This window comes from Hippoglossus stenolepis, chromosome 14 (assembly GCF_022539355.2).
Source record: "Hippoglossus stenolepis isolate QCI-W04-F060 chromosome 14, HSTE1.2, whole genome shotgun sequence".
Classification (NCBI taxonomy): domain Eukaryota; kingdom Metazoa; phylum Chordata; class Actinopteri; order Pleuronectiformes; family Pleuronectidae; genus Hippoglossus; species Hippoglossus stenolepis.
This window is the reverse complement of record NC_061496.1, coordinates 15,492,973-15,516,618: the sequence shown is the minus strand read 5'-3', so window position 1 is coordinate 15,516,618 and position 23,646 is coordinate 15,492,973. Positions and strand designations below refer to the sequence as shown.

The 23,646-nt window shown below is 41.0% G+C and overlaps 2 protein-coding genes across 4 annotated transcripts in view; one reads left to right on the top strand and one right to left on the bottom strand.

Annotated features, from left to right (window-relative positions):
* Nucleotides 1-2,912: 2,912 nt before the first annotated feature.
* Nucleotides 2,913-8,965, top strand: LOC118121083 (lipoprotein lipase). The gene is made up of 10 exons (XM_035176732.2): nt 2,913-3,231; nt 4,100-4,296; nt 4,612-4,791; nt 5,008-5,119; nt 5,233-5,466; nt 5,565-5,807; nt 6,772-6,892; nt 7,114-7,332; nt 7,424-7,519; nt 7,606-8,965. The coding sequence occupies exons 1-10, from the start codon at nt 3,132-3,134 to the stop codon at nt 7,625-7,627; spliced, it is 1,524 nt and encodes a 507-aa protein (XP_035032623.1). The 5' UTR covers nt 2,913-3,131; the 3' UTR covers nt 7,628-8,965.
* A 1,942-nt stretch (nt 8,966-10,907) lies between these two features.
* Nucleotides 10,908-23,646, bottom strand: part of si:ch1073-396h14.1 (disintegrin and metalloproteinase domain-containing protein 10) — a 28,219-nt gene continuing 15,480 nt past the window's right edge. For all 3 annotated transcript variants that reach the window (XM_035177636.2, XM_047342783.1, XM_047342784.1), the window contains 7 exons: nt 20,292-20,455; nt 16,213-16,384; nt 15,871-16,015; nt 15,373-15,556; nt 14,424-14,523; nt 13,879-14,099; nt 10,908-11,988 (listed from right to left, as the gene is read on the bottom strand). In XM_035177636.2, coding sequence (XP_035033527.2) covers nt 11,884-11,988; nt 13,879-14,099; nt 14,424-14,523; nt 15,373-15,556; nt 15,871-16,015; nt 16,213-16,384; nt 20,292-20,455 — 1,091 coding nt within the window. In that variant the 3' untranslated portion in view covers nt 10,908-11,883. The remainder of the gene's footprint in view (nt 11,989-13,878; nt 14,100-14,423; nt 14,524-15,372; nt 15,557-15,870; nt 16,016-16,212; nt 16,385-20,291; nt 20,456-23,646) is intronic.

Genomic DNA, 23,646 nt, shown 5'->3' with positions numbered 1-23,646 from the left:
CTTCTGTTGTGTACTTAAATTTCTAAAACAACAACACCTGATAAGAAGGAATGTAAGCATGTAGAAGTGTGGAAAAAATAATAAGAGTAGAGAGAATTGGATCCTGTTTGCACAATATTACCAGTGAGGAGCAGATACAACCTCCAATGTCCATCATCTCTGTCGAGGTGGTCCCTGTGGAAATATTCCCTCATGTGTGTTGGTGGACACATGTTGTTGAGGCCACAAAGGTGACTTTTAAAACCTGTTCAGTAGCCTGCACTGTTATGGATACGTACACATATACTGTATACCATCACTACATCCAATTCCTGTTTTACATCTGGCAAATAAAACAATTCTGACATTTTATTGTCTCCAAACGTTAGGGAGTAGTCTCCTCTTATTTACTTTCTCTGTTGGCACTGACTCGCTCTGCCCTTCATCACCTCCTCAACCCAGGAGTCTTTCTCCAGCAAAGAGGAGAACACCAGGTTCTGAACTGCAGCGCCAGTGAGTGGGAAAACAAGTATAGTCACTGCTTTTCAAGGAAAATGTTGTCATGTTCACAGAAAGAGTAAAAGATGGTGAATCCAACTTTTACTTGCTCTGCTGTGGGAGCAACGTGTGTGTGTGTGTGTGTGTGTGTGTGTGTGTGTGTGTGTGTGTGTGTGTGTGTGTGTGTGTGTGTGTGTGTGTGTGTGTGTGTGTGTGTGTGTGTGTGTGTGTGTGTGTTTGGAGGAGGAAGAAAGACACACCGCATCTGTGCTGATAAGAGCGACATTGTATTAAACAGCCTGTACATGTAGCTTATGGTGCTGCCCTAAACAAAGGCTTGTGACCCTGAGGTTTGTCATATATCTGCAGGTTTGCGCGAATATTTAGTTTTAGATGGATGTGAAGCACTGGGCTGTGATTGGCTTAAATGTAAAGCTCTTACTCTGATTATAGGAGGCTTCCGATGCTGCAAACCTGCCTGACTGAATCCATCGATCTCATGATTTGAAATGTTCTGAAGTAAACTATGGGATTAAGATTTGTTTTGGGATAAGAAAACTGTCCGAATCTTTCAATCAAACTAAAACACAAAACCCATTGAACAATATGAAAAGTGAATCATCACAAAGCTGAAAGCAGTACCTTGGTTTTAGCCCATGAAGGTTCACATTTTAAATGTCGTACCTGGTTCTCAAAAAAGTATTGATGTAATATAGAATTGCAGCACATGGATTATTTAATTAGAATCTCTTAAAGTCTATTCCTGTACGTACAGATTGAATTTGTAAGACAAATGTCCCATCTAGTGTTCTGACACTTCTGTTAGTATTTATTGTAGCACAAATTTAATGAAAGGTCTAATACCTAGGGTTAGTTTGTCTGATCAATCAATCAATCAATCAATTTTTGTTAAATCAAATACAGATCACAGATTGTGCTTAAAAAGTTATACTAATCCATTACATATGAATAATTTGTATTGGTATTACACCGTTATCCTCAAACTACCTGATCATCCATCATAATGTCAGTGGTTTGTTGTAACTTGGGTCAACGTGTCACTGTTTGATCGACCTTCACACCAACGCCCTTGTAACCTTTGACCATCAGCTCCTCTGCCACAGTTTTGGGAAACAAATCATCCAGAGGAAGCCAACTACTGTAGTCTGTCCCCCTAAATATTGGCACATGATCTGCAGCTGCATACTAACCCAGTTGTTGAGTGTAATGCTCTATGCAATGGGTCAAAGGTCATAGATCAAAACATTTGAAACAATGCAAACTGAGTTGGTGATTTCCAATGACATTGCAGGTCAGCCGAGAACTTTCAACTTTACTGTTTTATTGTTTGATGGAATGATCGTAAAAAAGAAGAAAAACAGATAAGTATAAAATAACAATCACTTATATTTTTAAAGAACCTCTTAGTTGTGAGCTTAAAACATCTTAAGAAAACGTCTGGCTTACACAAAGCAGATTTGTTTCTGCCTCTGATGCCATGACAACAGGAGATCAGTGAGGGGCCCCAGATCATCCAGCCAGGCCGTCTGTGTCCTGGAATGTCAGGGAGAGAGTCGGCCATGTAGGTGACCGCTGACACATACTGTACAATGTGAGTCAGACTAAAGCAGCTCCTGTTTCATAAAACACACACAACCTGCAGCGTCGATACAGCAAACTGTAGACACTGACAACAGATTCCAGCATGGGTCTCAAAGTTCATCTGTGATTATCATCTAAATACCATGTTCTTTATCCGAGTGGTAGGTTTATTAAAGGGAAAGAAAATCTGAAACTCATCTTCTCAATATTGCGTTTGTCTGGACATTTTACTGTATCTTGTCCTATCTAAAAGTAACCGAGTATATATTAAAAATATGTCTTTATTATATTTTGAATGAGGTGAAGTATCTTTTCGCATGAAACTCGCTCTATAAATGAAGTTTCATTATTACCCTTTTCTGTGGAGAACATGCACAGCAATGACAATAGTTGTGTTTTCTGCAGAATTAGAATTATTATTGATCATACCTTTGCATGTGAAGATTCTCCGTTTCCTGGGTCACTGTATGTTCAGCAGTTGCATGTGTACATCGAGTCCAGTTGTAGACATCATACAACTCCTGAACATACTTTTATAGTTTTACATTAGATTTAGCCCAATTTAAAAGTGGAATGTCCTTATTATTGTTTACAACAATCCATAAATAATGTTATTTTTAATCAATAAAGTCAGTAGATAGGCAATGAAACATCAGTCTAAGCAGGAATCTATTCCTCATGTAGGAGGTGGTACAAACATATTGGCCAATAGTAAAGTGAAATGGTGTATTACTAATGCAACATACTGGTTTTGAATGACAAGCAACACCACAAACCAGTGTTGTTAGCGCTTCTCTTAAAACAGTGTAATGATTGACTTTACACATATTTTTCCATTCCCCGCCCGGGGCCGAGCAGCCAATGGCAGCTCGGAGGTACTATTTAAGACGCGGCATGTTCAAGGGGGCTCAGATATCAGCGCTCTACGCGCAACAGGACGCACGGGACGATTTCTCAGGAGAAATACTTCACAGGCTCTTCTTCCGCCGCGTCAGCTCGGTTCCATTCATTGTTAACGGTATTTTCTCGAACAGGAAAAGGTTGTGAGAGAAATGAAAGCGTGGCGAGTCGGGTTCTTGGACTTTCTGGTGTTGATCGCAGCTGTGCACAATGTGACGTCTCTCGAAGAGGAGCTCGCCGACTCTATTTTTGGTGAGTTGTCAGTTCCACCTCATCCACTTTTACGCACAACGGCAGTAGTTTAAAGAGTTTAAAGTTTAAAACAGGACCGGAGGGTTTGATAAAAGCGCGTGTGTGTGTGTGTGTGTGTGTGTGTGTTTGTGTGTGTGCGTGTGTGTGTTTGTGTGTGAGTGTGAGTGAGTGTGTGTGTGTGAGTGTCAGTGAAACTGAGAATAAGTTTAACGGTTTATGAGACTAGAGAGTACTATACGTCACGTGTCTATGACTAAACCTGTCTTTGTGCGTCTTGGCACACACCCAACTTTCCTCTGGCTGTTAGATGTCTGTATGAAAAATACAATAAGAATATCCATGTGCTGAAAACATCCAGGCAACTTAATGATCAAATGATTAACAGGAAGTGGAAACATACTCTTTTATGTTTACAACATGGTCCCTAAACATCTCCAAGCCCTGTAAATGTCTCTGTGGTTCCTACGTCCACCCCCACTCTGTAATCCAGCACAACAGTTGAATTGAGTCAGCTGACTGTGTCAGGACCACTGAAACTTGGGCAGATTATAGTCGGTGAGGTGGCAGGAACAAAGCTGGGAGAAGGTGGTTTCTATGGAGCTCGGTCTGACCAAGTGAATCCCTGTAACCCCTGAGAACTGATCTGGTCTAAGGTAGAAGCTCATTTACTGAGGGGCCCCGAGGGGCTGGAGCTTATTGGAAACAGTCACTCAGTCGGCTTGTCAGGCATCTCCAAACTCCCAGAACGTTAGATCCGATTCACACATCTGACAAAAACACCAGCTGCACACAGGAAGCTCTTATGTCTTCTGTCTCCCCTTAATGGTTTAAAATAACAAACATGAACCATAACTTTCTTGTCTTTCAGGTAACTTCCTCGAGCCTCTGAATGACCTCTTCAACCACAAAGATGACAGCAATCAGACTGTGGCCAAATTCTCCCTCCGCAAACCATCCCATCCCGACGATGACCTGTGCTACATTGTTCCTGGAAAGCCTGAGTCCCTGGCAGCCTGCACCTTCAACAGCACCGCCAAAACCTTTCTAGTAATCCACGGATGGACGGTGAGTGGAGATGCTTTAGCCTGTTGTGACCTGCCCTGGTCTTTAAAACCCCAGAGGGCTTTGTTCACAAACACCTGTGACGGGTTTAGTGTGTCATTATTTCACCAAATTCTGGTCCCACGATGTCTTGCCAAATGCACCAGACTAAATTTCTTGTCATGCAACAACATGTTGTAGTTAATACTAGAGAAGAAGGTGGCTTTGATTTGACAATACACATCATAGAAGCTAAATCTACCTGGACCTCCAAGAATTTTATTGTTATCAGCATCATAACACATTGTAAATTCAGTGTTTTATGTGTCATTTCAACAGTTGAGTGGTATGTTTGAAAGCTGGGTGGAAAAGTTGGTGTTAGCGCTGTATGAGCGAGAACAGACGGCCAACGTCATCGTAGTGGACTGGCTCAGCTCGGCACAGAACCACTATGTGGTCGCAGCTCAGAAGACCAAAGCAGTGGGGCAGGAGATCGCTCGCTTCATCGACTGGATCGAGGTCAGTGGGAGCAAGCGTTCACATCCATATCCATTTTGAGGAGTAGATCACCTCTTAGGAGTAGATCACCTCTTATTAAAAGGGACATTTTTTAAAAACACTCTCTCTGACACAAAATGACATGTAGCAATGACTGCTTAAAATGTCTAACTGTAAACTTGTAACTGTGAAAATGAAAGGGGACATTTGTCTCAAAGATTTCCCTTATTATTTTAGAATACCACCAACATGCCTCTGGAGAACATCCACCTGATTGGCTACAGCCTCGGAGCCCATGTAGCAGGATTTGCTGGCAGCCATGCAACCAATAAAGTCGGAAGAATAACTGGTAAAATTAATAGAAGACTCAGACACCTTACATTGTGTGATCTATTAATTTAGTCAATGATAATAAGTGAATAAAGCGAGCTGACTGATGATTGGTTAATTCTATGTCTGCAGGTCTGGACCCAGCTGGTCCTGACTTTGAGGGGGAGCACGCCCACAGGCGCCTGTCCCCAGATGATGCTTACTTCGTGGACGTCCTCCACACCTTCACACGGGGCTCCCTGGGTCTCAGCATCGGCATCGAGCAGCCTGTCGGCCACGTGGACATTTACCCCAACGGTGGCAGCTTCCAGCCGGGCTGCAACCTCAGGGGCGCCCTTGAGAAGATTGCTAACTTTGGGATGCTCGGTGAGGATAACTTCAAATTGAACAGTCAGAACGCTTATGTGTCTGTTGTGTTCTTTAAGAAGTACACGTTTAAATCCCCTTTGTTCTTCCCCTCTCAGCGATCACGGATGCAGTCAAGTGTGAACACGAGCGCTCGGTCCACCTGTTCATCGACTCCCTGCTGAATAAGGAGGACGCTGCCAAGGCCTATAGATGCGGCAGCAGCGACATGTTCAACCGCGGCATGTGTCTCAACTGCCGCAAAAACCGCTGCAACACGGTGGGCTACGACATCAGCAAGGTCCGCAAGGCGCGCAGCGTTCACATGTACACCAAAACACGGGCGTCCATGCCTTTCAGAGGTCAGTGGACTTCAGCATTAGAAATGTGTTGTGTCAACTCATCATTGCTGTCACATACAAACTACTGCACTGTTTCCTCACTTACTCCAGTCAAGTTACCTGATTGTATTGTATTGCAAAAACAAGGTCCAACGGCTAATTCTATAAACACTTCAGCTATTTTCAAATTCATTCTTCCTGGGTCGTGTAGACTGTAAAGGTTGAACCAAAATGAAATGGTCTGGTCTACTGAGGATTTCCAACATCGGCGTCACCATCTTGTCCTGCCCCTATCGCTGTCGCCTAGCAACAGAGCTGCAGTTGGACATGATGAGAAAGTTTTAATGCCCCTTGGTGTTTTAACATGTGTACAGTCAGCTGTTGGGTTGAGTTGAAGTACGATACTACAGCGTCTGATGCCTCGTCGCTTGCCGCTTTTAAAAAACGGTTCGTCACTTGTTGGCTGCATTTGAAGCAGTCTACGAAACAGGACAGTGTAGTCGCGTCGCTGTGATGCAATTGAATTGATACACACCATATTTACCCAATTTCATACACTCATATACATCAGTACCCTAAAGGGTAAAAAAATGTTTCCTCAAGATGCATGAATTATTCAGTGGGAATTGGTGGAAAATGTCAATAACAATGTTGCAATATTAAAGATAATTATAGATGGATGCATGGAAATTCGCTCAGCAGTTTTTGCAGAGTCCATCTGAAATTCAAACAAACCAACAGACAAACAACCAGGGGTAAAAACATAACCTTATTGACAGAGGTGAAAAAAGCTTGTGTTCAAATAATAGAAGTGTTAAAAATAATGTAAAGAGTTTCTATGCTTGGTGGAGTTTCAAATCCTGACTGCAGTTGCTGCGGATCCGTTGCAACTTACTTTTGCTAAACTGATGAATTTGGAACATCTCACAGCTTCAGTAGTCTACCTGCATGTTTAAAGTTTCCCACATGTTCTCTCGCTCTGCAGTTTACCACTACCAGCTGAAGATCCACTTCTCCAGTAAGGTGAACCGCTCAGAGATGGAGCCTTCGCTCACTGTCTCGCTGTACGGAGCCAAAGGAGAGGCTGAAAACCTGGAGCTTAAACTGTGAGTTTAAAAACCTTTTATAAAACAGAATTACACAACAGGGACTTGTATCTTATGAGTTATGTGCTATTTTGTAACAGTTGCAAAGTAGCTTAAGAACCATTGAGAACCAACCATTAACTGTTACACAGCCACTGTTTGTATTATAGTTTATGGAGCTAAGATCAATAAAACATCATCAAGAGCTCGATGTAACATTTGTCTCTGTTTGTTTGTGACAGAAAAGAGAAATTAGCGACAAATAAGACACATTCATTCCTGCTGGTGACAGAGAAGGACATCGGCGACCTGTTGATGCTGAAGTTCAAATGGGAGGAGACAAACGGCTGGTCGGCCTCCAGCATGTTGAAGATGGTTTCCTCTTGGTGGTCTGGCAACTCTGACAGCGCGAACATGGAGGTTCACAAGATCCGAATTAGAACTGGAGAGACCCAGCAAAAGTAAGTGGAGTAAAACAGGAAAAAAATACCTGTTAGGAACTCCATATATTTATGTTTATATATATAACTGATTCATGAATTTCCTCCTCAGGATAGTGTTCTGTGTAAAAGACCCTGAAGCTCAGAGCTTAACAAAGGAGGTCACATTTGTTAAATGTAAGGATTCGTGGAGGACAATCCCCAAAAGGTGAGTTAGACTCAGTGTTTACTCTACATTATTACCATTACTATTAATGAAAGATGAATAACATTAAACTTTGTCTCTGTCTGTAGAGTAACTCTGGAGAACCACTGACTTTGAAGAAAAGATCCAACTGTTGAAAACTCTCTGGTTCTTTTTTTAAGCACTTAGAAAATAATAATATAAATAATAAGAGGTTATTTAAAACAACGTGTATGTAAATTACCGTGTAATATTCTCTAACATCATTGTTATACTTTGTTTGTTGTACAAAAAGTAAATGCCTTCGGTAGAGATGGGTTATTCAGTCAGATTATAGTGACTCTTCAAAGTCTTCTGTGAGACGCAAGAGTCCTGATGACTGTACATACCATAATCGTTCTGGAGGTACAAATGTCCTATTGTGTAAAATACCTCTAGTTACATTTTAAGTCTATAACAAGCACTGTGAAGAATAATGTCCCCCAGACGTCTGTCGCCTCTTAAGAGGAGAGGAAAATAATGTTAAATGTGAATTTCTTAAGGTGTTTTATGCAATAGGTTATTTATTACCCAATGGATTATCCAACAGAGCATTCACCACTGTGGCTCTCAGCACGAATCGTGACTGTGGGACCTGGATCAGTGTGCCTTACTGGAAACAGTCGCTAGAAGTACGCTTGTCTCTTAACTTGGCGCTTTCTTGCTGTTTTTATTGTACAAACGTACAATGCCCAACATCCTCAAACACACTTTTTTTTTTACTGCTGCAACTCTGCAGGAAGACTTTACTCGAAAGCTGTTACCTCAAAGAAATGCCTGACATTTTGTCGGCATTTTTCTATGATTGTGTCTAAACCTTTTGAGGTATGTGGTGTGACGTAGAGGCTGTGGTTAATCCCAAGCCACTTTTACGCAGCCAGTTCAAACTGCAAATAAAAGGTACAAACACAGAAATGGGGGGATTATTGTTCCACCTCTAAGCCTCTAAACACTGGCATGCTTTTTAAATATTATACTGCAATATTAGGGGGTCTTCTGAACTGCAATGTAGCACACTCTATAAAAGGGGCTTCAGTGTTGTGACTTTGTTTTGCTGCCTTGGTTCCTTCTCTGCTAAAGATTTCTCCAATATTAACTATTAAATTTCCTATAAGAAATATTTAAACCTCAGTTTTTTAGAGATCGGTACTGTAAACATTGTGATTTCATTTCCACCTACTTTTAAAAAGAGGAGATGTTTCACTTTTGCACTGAAAACATTCAACGACATTGTACAGTAAATTTAGTGTAAATACCATAATAATAATGATAATGGGGGTTTGGTTTTGTAGTATGGAACACTGTTAGTTATATGTTTTCACCATTGGAAGAAGTTATTCTGTAAAGTATGTATTTCTACAATCTTTTGTACCAAATGTAAATATTCGCTGTGCTATATAAAGTCTTTAATAAACCAAATCTGCCACCTGAGAGGTCGTTCTGAGCCTGACATTTTATTTTAATGCTACAGCAGTGAAATGATGACAAGCTTTGTTTCATCCTCAATTGAATCAGCAACGATGCCATTGTTATGACTTTTTAACGTATTATCGAAGTCAAATGTGTCTTTGATGCAAAACATTTTGACAATTTAAACTGATACACATCTGTTTTTGATATAAAGGTTGTAGGAACTGTTAAAATTCATAGATTTGAGTTTTCTTCGTGTAGTTGCAGGTGTGACACCACATGCATGTTGACTGTGTCAACGTGACCCAAGAGATAGAATGAATCAGGTTATTTGTGCAAAATCCAAAGACAGCATTAGATTCATCTCACAATGTGGTTTGTAGCTATAACAGTTAAATCATTTGTGTTCACATTCTTTACCTAAATAAAAAATAATACTACAATAACAGTGAAATTACCCCAAAAAAGTCCCACAGTAAATATTTTATCAAAGTAGAGCAGCATTGTTTGTAAATTTTTTAAATGACAGTTGAAGTCTAGTGGCTCCCAATTGGAAATAAGAATAAAACAAATACAAAATTAGAAAACCTTTTCTATGGTCTTTATTGTTTTTGTGGAACCTTGAGTCAAGTTAAAGTAGAAATCACTCAATAATAAAACCTTTATTGACTCATAGACATCAGCAAATGTGTTTTTTATGTTATTATGTTTAAATTATTTAATGAAAGGCAAATTTAAGAACTAAGTCATTCTTAATTATAGCTTTCAAATACAATTTCTTTAGTGGTAAGTGAAAAATTACTAATGAGTGAGGTTTAAACGTCTTTGGGTTTTCTGGTTCGACTCTTCTGGACCAACAACCTGACTCTTAAATCCATCTGCTCACCTTGTCACATCATCTGTATATCTCTAAGTTCCTGTAACCTGTTAGAACTTTTTGTCTGTTCCTCTATGTCCATCTGTCTGACTAGCGTGATTGTCATTATTCAATCAATCAAAGGTTCCTGAACCTGCCTTATGACTGTCAGCCATGGAGCGAGCAGTGGCTTTATTAAAAAATGTGTTATATGACTTGAAGAGGAAGAGGAAGTTCATAGCCGGGGGTACAAAGATGCTGCTCTATGTCATCCGGAGGAATGTCCTCTGAGCCTTTGCTAAGGAATCTGTCCGGGGGCTAAGGACTTCCTTCGTAGCCCTGATGCCCAGCCTGTCTCTCATTCCGCTAGCGTCTGGTTTGCTAGCCTCTAACCTTCACCTAAATTGGCGGGCACCAGGCCTGCTAGCCTCCAACTTGCACTTTAGGGCTGTTGCACACTACAGCCAAATCGATTTTTGACCCGACTTGCCCCTTCCGACAATCAGTGTGAGGGGTTTACGAAACATTTTCAATGGCACTGGTTGTGTCGGAGCCTCCCCGATCTCAAATCGTAAACATGAAACATATTTGAAATATATTCGTAAAACATGTTTGACTATACTGAGCATAATCCCACAGTAGCCAATGAGAGTGAGCTGACCGGGAAGCGTCAGCAACCGGATGTTGCGTACTTGTATAGCTGCGACTATAATCAACAGTAAAATACCAATTCACCTCGTCTGCACCAAGCCTCAGTCAGCTAGCATCCTGCGCTTTAGCCTTTAGCCTCTACCATGCAGTCGGCTAACCTCCAGCCTGCTAGCATGTATTCCACCCTACATGGCCTTCAGTGTGTAGAATTTAGTGACATCTTGTGGTGAAGTTGCATGTTGCAGCTGAATACCACCTCACCTCACCCCCTCCTTCCAAACATGAAGCAGAACCTGTGGCAGCCTTCAGTTGTCATAAGAACTCAAGAGGTGTTTAGTTTGTCCAGTTTGGGCTACTGTTAAAAACATGGCGGCCTCCATAAAGAGGACCCACTCCTGATGTAAGTATAATGTATTTAAATACAAAGGGTCCATTCTAGGGTAAAGAAAACAACTATTTGTACAATTTAGATGATTACACACTTGGGAAAACGACACTGGGATTATTTTATATTCAAAGTCTGCCAATAGATCCCTTTCACCCAAATCGTACACACTGAACCTTTAAGTTACTTGATTGTCTGCCAACCCTGCTAGACATCATGTCAGCCAGCACTTAAACCAGGCATTTCTATCAGCACCTTGTCCGACCAACAGTTAGTCTCAATGTGACCTATGTGCCTGCTACCTACTTCTTGTCTGTACTTACCTGCTTGTCCATCATTCAGACTGTAAACCTGATGCTGCCTGTGTTCTGCTCCTCCTTGCTTGTGGTACCATCACTATCACTCATTAAGATGATAAACACAGTGTTGCTTTATTACCTCATCAGCGCATTTTCCATATTCAAACACACAATGTAAATGTCAGTACTCGGGCTCTGTAGAGATCCACCAACTGGTAATCTTATCGTCCTGTGACCATATTAAAAATATCTGCGACAGACAGCTGGATGTTCATCGAGGCTGAAATTAGCACTCAAGTTCACACAAAGCCGCAAGGACATAGCAAGCTAAAACGAGTTCCACCAGTCTTTGTCAGGACAGTTGGCTTTAAATCACTGTAGGTGAACTGGTGGGGTATGTTTTACCTCTAATGCCCGACTGTGCCACAGCAACAGTAGCGTTTTCCACAACACATGGATGGCACGGTAGAATGTTGAAATGGGAACAAAGTGACACAAGGAAAAGAACTGATGCATAATGATGTTGAAAAATAGTTAACCAAACAGAGCGAGGGGCGTTGAGCTGTCGGTTCTTCACAAGTCACTCGCACGCTGCTCACTGTTGCAGATATGGAACAAAGTTGAAAAAAGGATCTCCTCAATGTGGCCTTGACAATTTTAAATCCCTTATGACTGAAACTAAGTGACTTTGTGCGTCATCCTGAGAATAGTTGTCTCCCCAGAGGTGAGAGAGATCAGAAGTTAGAGGTTACTCCGGGTCGCTGGTGTTGAGGGGGCGGCCGCAGAGGCAGACGGTGCAGCCCATCACTCCGGACAGAGTCAGGATAGCCAGCAGGATGGCCCACCAATGAGCCTGCAGAGACACATACATGATATTGTCTTTTCAATATGGTTTATTGTATATTTCTCAGCCACACATTAGTCAAATTATTTACAAAAGTATCCAGTTTTTAATCCCATTGCATTAGCATCAGTACGTCTTCCACTTACTGAACCTGCAGCTGGAATTAATAAGAAATGCAACCAATGACTTTGAGTTTATCACTTCAGCTCCAAACAACTGTTTTCACAGAGGAATGTTGTAATGATAACAACCTTCACAGTGTAGGATCATAAGACTAAATATTGAATTATTTCATGCATGTTATTTCTATAAAATGTATTTAATACTATTGCTTTTCTTTTCATACTGTTCTGTTATTTGTGTGCAGCAATGCTTAATACAATTAGTAGTAACAAGTAACGAGTTCGGTTTGAGCTCATTTTACAACTCATTTCTATAAAATACAATAAAAGGAGAAATAAAGAAAATTCCATGTCCATGTTATACAACACAGCGAGAAGGGTTTGGTGAAATAAAACGGTGGCTCCTGAAGCGAAGGCTCGTTTCTGCCTCCAGTCATGGCTGATGCTTGCATTTAAACACACGTGAACATTCCTGATTCTCCATGCTGTCGTGAGAAACTAAAGCTCAAAGGCAGCTTGGCTGAAGCATTAAAGACATCTGAACGACATGACGGGAAATTTAACAAACACACTGAGCTGAGGATGCGACCTCTGGCAAACATCGGCTGCTTCTTTGCAAAGACAATTTCCTCAGCTAGAACATGAGGCCATTTTTAACCACACAATAGAAATGTGGAAACCTTAGTCTGACCTGATGTTCAGGTCATTTAAGTCATGCAGTAGCTTGAGGTCCAAACCTATAGTGTTAATACAAGAGGACCTGATTGAGAGGATTAACAGTTTTAATGTTCATCAAATATGTTTTGAAATAGTAATTGATTAAAATATCCCATTTTGTTTGTTTTCACAATGTGTATTCCTTATAGCAAACATGTTTGTTGAAAGCAGCTGTTGGCAGCCTCTGCAGCCTGCAATAGATTTAAACTACAGGAGCCTACTCATCAAAATGTTGCTCTACAGCACTACTAGTGGTCAAAAACTCTGCACTGTGCCTTTAAGGTGAATTTTTTGCGACATGCATGAGTCAATAACTGGATAACGTTAAATACTGGTTCACTTGTAGCTTAAGTAAAGAATAGTCATATTCAGTAAACTGATTAATGTGAGTTACACAAAAAAATTGAAGTTCCGACGGTTTTCAAGCATTAGCTCACATTAGTCACCATGAGCTACTGGTTACACCACACTAAGAAAGGTTGTACCAGCAAAACCACTGACTGTATTATATTGGTGTTAAAGTCTGCCTCTTAAAAGACTCACTGCCAGTTTGTGTTTCCTGTTTTATTTTGAAATGACTGTCCTGATGTGTCTATTGTGATTTTCCCCTCTTACTCACTTGGCATTTAGGACCCTTTGTATTTATAACCTTGTGTTTCCCCTTTTCAGTTGTCAGTTGTTACACTTAGTCACTGTGAGCTCCATGGCCTGGTTCTTTGTGTTTCTTCCTGTATCATCGATATGTTGACCTTTGTCATCTGATTGCAGGACTTAGTTCAGCCTTTGTTTCTTGTTTTAGCAAATCAGAGAACTACATCTGCCATTGGTCTTGTTTCCTGTGTTCATGGCACTGACGGTTTTATGATGGTTGATTAAAAGTGCATTTCATTGCTTAAGACTGGATAGAAAGCTCTTTCTACACAAACATCCAAGTGCTGATGCTACGACATGACAAACTTAAACAGTTCCTTGTAGTTTGGTTTGTGTTATGAGATCTTCAACCTTCCTCACTTCATATCCGCTAAATGTGTTATCAAGGCGAATCATACTAAATGTTCACCTTCATCCACTCTCCTATGTCATCGAAGTCATCAAAACGGAGAAAGGAGTTTTTCAGTCTTGCGATGGGGCCATCGGCATCCAGCAGGCGACACACGTGTAATCTATCGCAGTATCCTTGGTTTCCAGAGCACGGGGCGCCACCAACCAGCGGCAACGATTTAGTCTGGAAGTGACGAGACAGCACGGAGGAGGTGGTGCTGGCACATGTCTCGGGCTTATCTGCCATGGACAGAGAGAAAAGATAATTACAACACAAGAGTGCGTATCATGTTGCAATCTACCGTCAGCAAGTAGTTAGGGTCCCTTTGTGTTGAATTTGAGAACTTCTGATGTGTGACATTCATAAATCCTATCAAAACACCCGATTCTATGTATGTGACCATCGCGGCAGATGGGTTGGCTTGAAGTGCTTGTGATGTCATCTAATGGAAAACAATAATGTGCGAGTGTAACCTCAGTACAAATTGACACAGGCTGATTTGTTGGACCACAAAGTGTAAACACATTCCTCAGTGTTGGAGCACACATGGGCCCTGTGGTTACCGGGCTGCTGGCAGCACATGTGGCATTTCTCCCTCATGGAGTCTCCAGGACAGTCACACTGCTGCAGACTGTGCTTCACACACACAGACTCGGCACACACCTGCAGGTATGACCACAGACACAGATACGTTCAGGAGAGATTGATCTAAGTTACGCTCTTAAATCTTCTGACTTGATATTCACTTTGTTAGATGAAACAACTCACAAGTTTAAAGAGCCTGCTTATTTATATTCTACATGGAAATGACTGAAAACCAATGGTACAAACCCATATATAAAATCTTTAACCCACGTTTAAAACCTCAGGGTGGTCAGTACATTGTGACATCACTAGTGGGCGTGGTTACATTTACTCTTCTGACCACGCCCAAATTAAATAAATATAAATAAACACTGCTTTTCAGCTCGTTGATAAATTACTCTTCAGCTCATTAATAAGACAAAAAAATGCCAGCACCTGTTTTATCAAGCTAAAGTTGTACAAACTGTTTATTATTTATCCAGATTTTTCAGAATGTGGCAGTTTAATCTCTGGCAACAGTTTTCGACATAGGAAATCTGCCTCACAAATATGTTTTCAGTTTATTAACTTAATGAGATGATATGAGTATTAGTCATTTGAAACCTTTTTGTTATTAATTTGGACATCGTAAACAAACTCCTTCTAATTCAGCAATGTTTATGAATGATTACATTCAAGTCATTTCCAGTAATAGTTGTCCATGTTCTTGCATCAGTTTATTAGAGGTCAGGACATCCAGCAGCTCTGGAGTAACATCATGTGATGAAGCCATATTTACAGCTGCAGAGGACACTTTGTCATAGTTAACTACCGAGAAAATTTAGTTAAGATGAAACACACATTGCCTTGATTAATAATGGATCCAATGCGATGTTGTAATAGTAGACTTGTTTACGAATATGGTGGATGGTAAATCAGCCCCCTCACCCCATTCATGCAGACGCGCGTCTTGTAGCTGCAGACGGTGAGGTTTTCCTTGGCTAACGGTTCGGGGCAGAGCGGGGAGAGGCCTGAACACTCACTCTCTCTCAGACAGTCCGTCTCGTTATCACAGATCTGACCGGCCGGCTTAAAACCACAGTCCTGAGCACAGCACAGGCCCTGACTCGGACTGATGGATGGACGAGAGAAAAGACATCACACACATACGGTCAGGGCGGCAGCTACTCGTTAAAACCACATATAAACCCGACAGAGACAGAACTAGAAAGAAGTAGAGACAAAACAGTTGAGAAGAAAAAGGTTGGAGATGATATCCTTGGAGCCAGAGTCATTGATGGAGAAGTTTTGGCTTCACTTTTGTCAAATTGTGCATTTTTATGTACAGTTTATGGTCTGAAGGCAGATGTTGCATATTATTGGGATCTTCTTCGGTGAAGTTTCACACACACTTTCATGTTGTGTATAAATGATCGTGCACGTTACCTGCAGACTTTACCAGGCTTAAGGCGACACTGGACTCCGATACGCTCTTTAGCGCTGTAGCAGCAGAGGTCTGTGTGGTTGTGACCGACATCACACTCCTCACCTTTCTCCACAATCTGGTTTCCACAGATGGGTTGATCACTGACTGGCCAAAAGCAGAGTAAACATACACATAAACACAAACAGCAGGTGTATTCATGTATACACACACACACACACACACACACACACACACACACACACTGAAAGTCAAGACAAACGATTTACAGTGACTAATGATCCGTGTAAACATTTGGACCAAATCTGCACATGCAAAACCACGTCCTCAGATCTTCTCCTCACCCACAAAGCAGTCGTCCTTCTTCAGATTGAGGATCTTGCTGATGTGTGTGATGCTGCAGTGGGAGAGTTTTACGTTGTTTTCACGCACCTCGTCTGTGGCCTGAGGGAACATCAGGTACCTGCCTTTACCACCGCTGGAGCCAAGGCCCCCACAGTTAGAGCCCTCATCGTGCTGAAACACAGACAAAATAACAGAAAGTACCTGTGAACGCTCAGGCTTTCTTGATATTTCTGTTTTTGGAAACAGAGTAAATTACTTGTTTTGGAAATTTCCTTTCACAGTGCTCAGCTGCAGACAGAAACGGTGGGGAAAACTATTTGTTTTACTCACTATTCTGCAGTTTTCACATATAGATTTTACTCCCTTTATTATTTCAGAATCCTGGTATATGTCATTGCGGACAGTTAATGTTTGTTAATCTTTGTTATACTTATAACAGAAGATTGATGGATGGTCAAAGAAATACTAGGATAGAAAACTGTAACAATAATAAATAGTGCAAAAAGTAGTAAAACGATATTAATATAATATAATAATTAATATTAATGCAGCCTATATAGTATCAGCAGTATTTTAGTAGTATTCTGTACAAAGTGGCTTGTGTTGACTGTGTGTGTGTGTGTTTGTCCTGTGGTTCGATGTCATTTTAATTTCTTCTTTAATCTTCTTTAAATCTCATGTTTTGGCTTGTACTGATTGTGACTTGTGTTGAGCATCTATCTTATTTATGTTCCGATGAAAAATTCAAACAGTTTAAAAATGTATCAGTCATTAGATTAAAATAATGAACTATCTATTTTGATAACTGATTAACAGTTTTGTGTTAATTGCCAGTTTAACTGTTTTTTACTTTAATCTTTAACCTTAGAAACAAGCTGATCCACAGTGCACATTTTTTAAAGCCATAGCACAGATCCACAGTTGCAAAGGGAAAGTAGGCCAAAGGCTAAAGCAGCTCTTTACCCAGAATTCATTCTGCTTCACTGCCCGCCCTTTTCACTGTCCGGTCACATATCTCAGGTGAAACCCGCTCTTATAATCTCTTCATGTGCTTCCTCCAACCAGTCCGGCCTGGAAACAATGAGACACGCCTGTCACAGGAGCACAGGCACCAGGCCGGAGCAGGAGAACTTATTGTGGCCTGCAGGGTCTGACACAGCAGAACGAATCTGCTCTGGAACAGCTCTCAGCACCCTGTGGTCCGTGAGAGTGTGAATAACAGAGAGCAGGGGGACAAAGGACAGGGAGGCGCTGCTGGCACTTTGGGCAGTGGGAGAAAGGTTGCAGGTGTTTGTGTCACACAGAGACAGGTGCATGCATCTGTGTGAATACATAAACAGGGGAGGGGGGGACGTTGCAAGGGCTTGCATTCAAAAACATACCAGAGAATAACTGTGGATAAATCTGAGGTTCCTTATTTCAGATCATCCACATCAGTGACTGGTTCACACACACACATGTCCAGCTGCAGAGCCAACAGCCGTGTTTGTGAGAATACGTGAGGTAAGTTTCATTCGTCACGTTGAATTGTTGTTCAGCACATAACCCACACGGGCTCATGTAGAACTAACATGTGTTTGAATTACCGCTGAGTGAGGCCCTGAGAGGGATTCAGGGTTAAACTGGCCAAAGGTTAACAAACATTTGAAATACTACACTGAGCTCCACTGATGTACAAATGAGGCAACGGAAACAGTTTTCGATCAGAGAACATATTTTGCATCATCCACATTTTCTCTTTTCTCTTTTATGATACATATATTGATTTTATTTCAAAGGTTAGTACCTCCTCAAAGGAAGTTAGGTTTTTATCTGCTTGTCTTTTAGTGGGATTGCACAAAAACTACCCCTGATGCATTACCACAGAACTTGGTGGATCATGTGGTGTGGGTCAGGAAAGAACCCATTACATTTTAGTGCGTATCAAGGATTTTTTTTCACTTCAACATTTTCTTTGATTCCCCAGAGAATCATTAATGGATCAAAATGAAAAGAAAATCTGGATCTAGTGAAATGGGATTTCACAAGGGGACTGTTGGGCCTTGGCGGAGATGCCGTTCTAGTTCTAATATGTTTTTTCAATGTTGCTACTTCCGCTGTCTCGTACATGAAGAGTACCAGGTGCTGTTTTAACTGTTTTGGCCCTTATGAGGTCGACATCGGGCTGAGTCATAATATGCCTGACTAAATAAAGCTTTTTCATATGTTTTCTGTTCTCTCTGTTTCAAACAGAGCCTGAGGAGCGACTTTGTTTGTCTACTGTTTGTTTTTATGCGTTAACTGCAGAATATGTGACGCACGAGTGTGGAGACTGAGAAGAAGCTGGACTAACTAACACCAGTATTATAATAAATAGATTTTTCACCGTGCCCCACACTAGCCTGCAGCACCTACAACATCCACAAAGCAGCATGATATTGTATACAATTACACTACTAATGATATGTCCTGGTCTTAATGCACAACAATCTCAATCCATAATCCACGGTAAAACTTTTCGTTTCAGTAGCTTTAAACAGTAAAACAACTGCAGCTGAACTCAAAACTCATAAATCTGAGCCTCATTACTCCAGTTTTTGTTGGAGTTGGTGTAAAATCTAAAGACTTCTTTTATTACATCCAAGTTAAATGAATGTAGGGCACAGAAGGAAATGTGGTCATTTACCAGTGAAATCACCATGGTTGTTTTAATGTCGTCCCACAGTTGTTCCATTATTCCCTGTCTGAGAGGCAGTGCCTGGAAATTATCTCACAGAGTCCCTCATTCCCACAAATATAAACTACAAATCTAATAGAATATAATGTGTGGGTTCTATTTCAGGCATATGGAGGAGTAAAAAACAAGAGGAGGAAGATTTTCTTTTTCATTTCGAGAATTAAGTTGAACTAAATCAGAGGAGGATTTTTTTGCATTTCAAGAATAATATCCAAATGTCTGTTCAGGCCATGCATGGCAGCAACCTCAGCTTTGCCTGTGTTTTCCTGTGTTTCCCTCTTGTGTCTCTCTATGTTGTGTATTTCTGTGTGGCAGACTTTTCATTCTCCAGTCCTTCCTCCTCATTACCTGGTTAAGCCTCTTCAGCTCCTCCTCCTCCTCCTCCTCCTCCTCCTCACCGCACACCTGTTTCCCATCTACATCAACCCTGCAGTAAATATAAACCCGGCCTTTCATCCACTCTTCGCTTGATCTTCTGCTCACTTACTGTCACGTGTAGAGTTGGCCCCTTGAATTGTGTATTCATGTGTTCGTTTCTGTTGGTTTTTACTGTTTATGTCTAGTGTTTTGACTGCCAGCCTGCCACTGCCTCACCAGCCTGTTCCCCTCCAACTTAAATAAAGTCAAATGGAATAAAACCCTTTAAACCTGCTCCTGTGTTCGGTACGGAGAATCGTAACAATTTCAAAAATAAAGTTGAATTACTGTTTTGTGAATAAAGTTGAAAAGTTGACAACTAAGTTAACTTCTCACGGAATTACAGCAGTGGCTGACAGCTCTCTGAGTGTTGGTGTATCCATCAATATCCTTGCATGTGTCCATCACCAGCTATGTTAGTTTGCACAGAAGCAGCCACCTCTTCAAAGTTTGTGTTGTTTCTCCTGCTGAACAGACGCAGTCTTCTTAAACTCCTAATACTAACTATAAACTATAGTAGTGCATATTCACACAGTGTTGATCCATTATAGAAAGAAATTCCTTGTTACAAATTTGGGTTAGGGTTAGGGTTAGGGTCTGTAGAAGCAGTCATATGTACTTTAATCTTGAAATTTCAAGTTTATTCTCAAGATTAATAAGATTTAGTTTGACTTTATTCTCAACTTTGACGTTTTGGACATTTTGACTTAATTCTTGAAAATGCAAAATAAAAGTAAAAAAATCATCCTCTTCTGGTTTTTTTAAGCCTGGCCATTTCAACTTCACATCGTCGTTTATTTCTGTGTATTCTTAAAACTAAAACCGTCAGGTGCATGTCAGGGGTTCGTTGTGTGCACTGCAGTGTTTGGTTTGATTTGACTGACTGAACGTGGACTGTGTGAATCAGGCAGATGAAGGTGAAGAGGTTGTAGGACGGCGACTGACCGGAGATCCCAGGCTGTGGCCGAGTTCATGAGCGAGGGTCAGCTGGACGAGTCGAGAGGGCAGGAACCGTCCGTAGTTCTGCACTGTGACCAGTCCTGTGTTCAGGGTGGACATCCCTCCGTTATGCAGCGTGGTTTGTTTTGAACATATTCCTCCCCAGTTACCTGAATGACACAGAAGATAAACATAGAGCTATCAGGTTGTGTCTTTTATGACCTGTCACTGTGTATGGGGGAGCAATTTAGTTTTACTGCTATCTAGTCTGCATCTAATAATGGAAAAGGTCTAATTCTAATGTGTCCTTTTCTGTTCAACTTAGTTTATGTGTTGTATTTGCTATAATTCACAGCAGGTGTTGCATCTTAAAAAGAAGAAAAGAATAACATCGTTTCACCTTGACTGCGAAGTTGACAGCTCACGAAGCCATTGCACATGTTTTCAAACATATGTTTTAGTTTTCCTCTGCATGTTTGTCAGTTAGCAGGATCATGCACAAACTACCAAATGGATTCCCACGTGTGGTGTTGGTCAGGAGAGAACCCATAAAATCTTGGGGTGGATTAGGAGGAGAATCCAGGAATTGTTTTTAACATTGTGGGATAAGGTTTTTTTCTTTGACAGTTTCTCTGATTTCTCTGAGAAGCTTCATGGATCCTCATGAAGACAATTATACAAATTTAGGTGACTGATATTTATGAGTGTGAGCAATTTGTTGCAGATCCAATTAAAGATCTGGTGGATTTACAGTAAATGTGGTTTTGTGGACTGTATTCAAATCCTAGTCTCACATTTGATCACATTCCAGTTCCTATTGCAACAAATGTGACGACCCTGCAGACTCAACAGAGACACAATAGAAATGGAAGCTGTTCACCTCATTAATAACAAATATTTAGCTTACATTTATTATAAATTAACCTAAACTACCTATTGTCACTCTGTTGTACAGTATGGTTTCATAATTGACAGTGAGCTACTGTAAATGCCTTAAACCAACAGCGCAGTGTTATTGACCTGTGAGGCCCCTGGGTCTGTGGGGGGGCCTGCTGAACTCCTCTAGTTTCACATCAAAGCCTCCACAGCCATTTTGTCTCTGATGGACTTCTTTACCTTTCGGTTTACATAATGTCCCTGACAGCAATTTCCCACAATTCCAAACAGCTGCATGGCCACGTTCACATGGACGGCTGGGCTGTGATATCTTTATGCAACACCTCTTACACAATGAGGTCGGCAGCACCACCACCATTTTGGGGGGAGGTTGGGGGTGGGTTCGGCTTGTGAAGTCCACGTCTGTTCCGTATAGCCAATGCTGTTTCAGAGAAATCTGAGTTCACCATGTGTCATTGAGGACTGTGGGAATCAGTCACGGGCATCTGGATCTCTCACTGGCATGTTTTTGTTACACGGTGGGCGTCGGGGTGACGTCCAGGAGCAGTGAAGGACACTTAGAGGTCGAAAAACACAAAACAAAAGTGCCCCCTATCTCTGGTGTTGTAGAAACAATGAGGGAAGCGTGAGGGTCAGAAGGCAACATTTCAAGTGAAGGAGCCTGGGAGCAACATTACTGTAACCTGAGATTCTTTTAAATCTCTGTATTTGATACCACATGATGGCTTGTGTCAGAAATAGGAAAACACTGAGATTTGTAAGCTTTAATGCAAAGCGTAGTAGAAAATAGGATTTATCGTTATTAATGGAGCCTCTCACTGCAAAAAGCCAAAAGACAGTGATTTAATACCCCCAAACTGCCAAGCAATATTCCCCAGGCCACTTTCATCAAGAATTCTGGAGGCATTTCTCCAGCATTCCCTGCTTTTGACCTAAAATGGCCCCCCTGGTGGGCTTTTCAAGGAGCTGGGTTTCCTAGAAAGAGGACTTCTCTGGAAGTCTGTGCTGTGGTTTTTGGCAGCAGGAGCAGAGAGGGCCTGTGAATTCGTCCCCTCCTCCTCCTCCTCCGCCTCCTCCTGCTTGTCTTTGCCGTGGAAAGGAGCCGTAATGAAAGACGCCTATTATTAGCTCGCAGGATAAACACGGTCGCTCGAAACAAACAATCCTGTGGATCACTTGCACCTGATGCGCACACACTCTAAACAAATCTCTTTCACACGATTTATTATGGACAAACAAACAATAGCGAAGGCGCAGTCTTTCCTTGCATAAACACACGGGGGGAGTCCGAGTGTCCCAGTCTCAACTTTAACAGCAAAAACAGACGAGGCGATCGCTCGGACCACTAATAACACCGCTCACACTTCTCAGAAAACTACAGACAGTCGCAGGTACATAATCTAACAACATCCTGTGACTTCACTGCTCTCTTCCTCTCCAGAGTTCACTGACCTTCAAGCTGAAAACTCCAGTGGGATTTTTCCACGTATTTTAACTTTTCAAAGAAAACAAAAGACGTAATGTGTCTGGAATGAATCACACATCATATTTAACCTGGGTCTTATTCTTTGTGTGTGTCACTGATGGGGCTGGGCAATAAAACAATATCAGTAATCATCCCAATATGTTTCTCATCAACAGCAATAAACCAAAAGTCCAGTATGTATCAATATATTTGTATGCATTGCGCAAACACAGTGAGGAGGTATAACGAATTATCTGCCTCAGATTTGTAAAGTGTTTTGCTGTTTTGCAACTGTTTAACTTTCTCTTCTCATAAAGAAGAGTTTAAAACCATAACCTTCACGCAAGTCTTTAAACTTAACTGAAATAATAACTTTACTTTTATACTGATAATTATCAATATCAACTGATGTGAAAAATGTATCACAATTACATTTTTGGCCATATGACCCACTCACTGGTAACAGTTAGGATATTATTTTAATCAAAGTATAGAAACTCTTCATCAGAGTAATGTTAATATTGAAAACACTTATTTATAAAAAAAATACATTTAAAATGTGGATCAAAATCACAGTTGATATCATTTTAAGATTCAAAAATACAGATTTGTCGATAATTTACGAGATACATTTTACAACATTTGCAATAGACAGCTTGGGGAATAACTGCAACCATTTTTATACTTTCAGATTTTTTCCAGAGACAGACTTTCCAAACTGTCTGAAATCGGATAGATTGCGTTAATGTTCTAACAGAGGTTGCAAAACTGTTGCTTCTTCCAAACGTTTACCCAATGGGTCCTATCCTATCATAAGTGATGGATTACACTTGGATGGTAAGAGTTGTGAAAATACAAAAGAAAAACTTTGTCACAGAAACCTGGACAATAAAGCAAGTCCTGGTGCCACATTCCTCCAAGACTGAGAGGTTCTGAAAGGTTTCACTGTTTTACCAGCAGCAATAGATAAACTCCAGCCAAGAGAAACGCACACAAGAC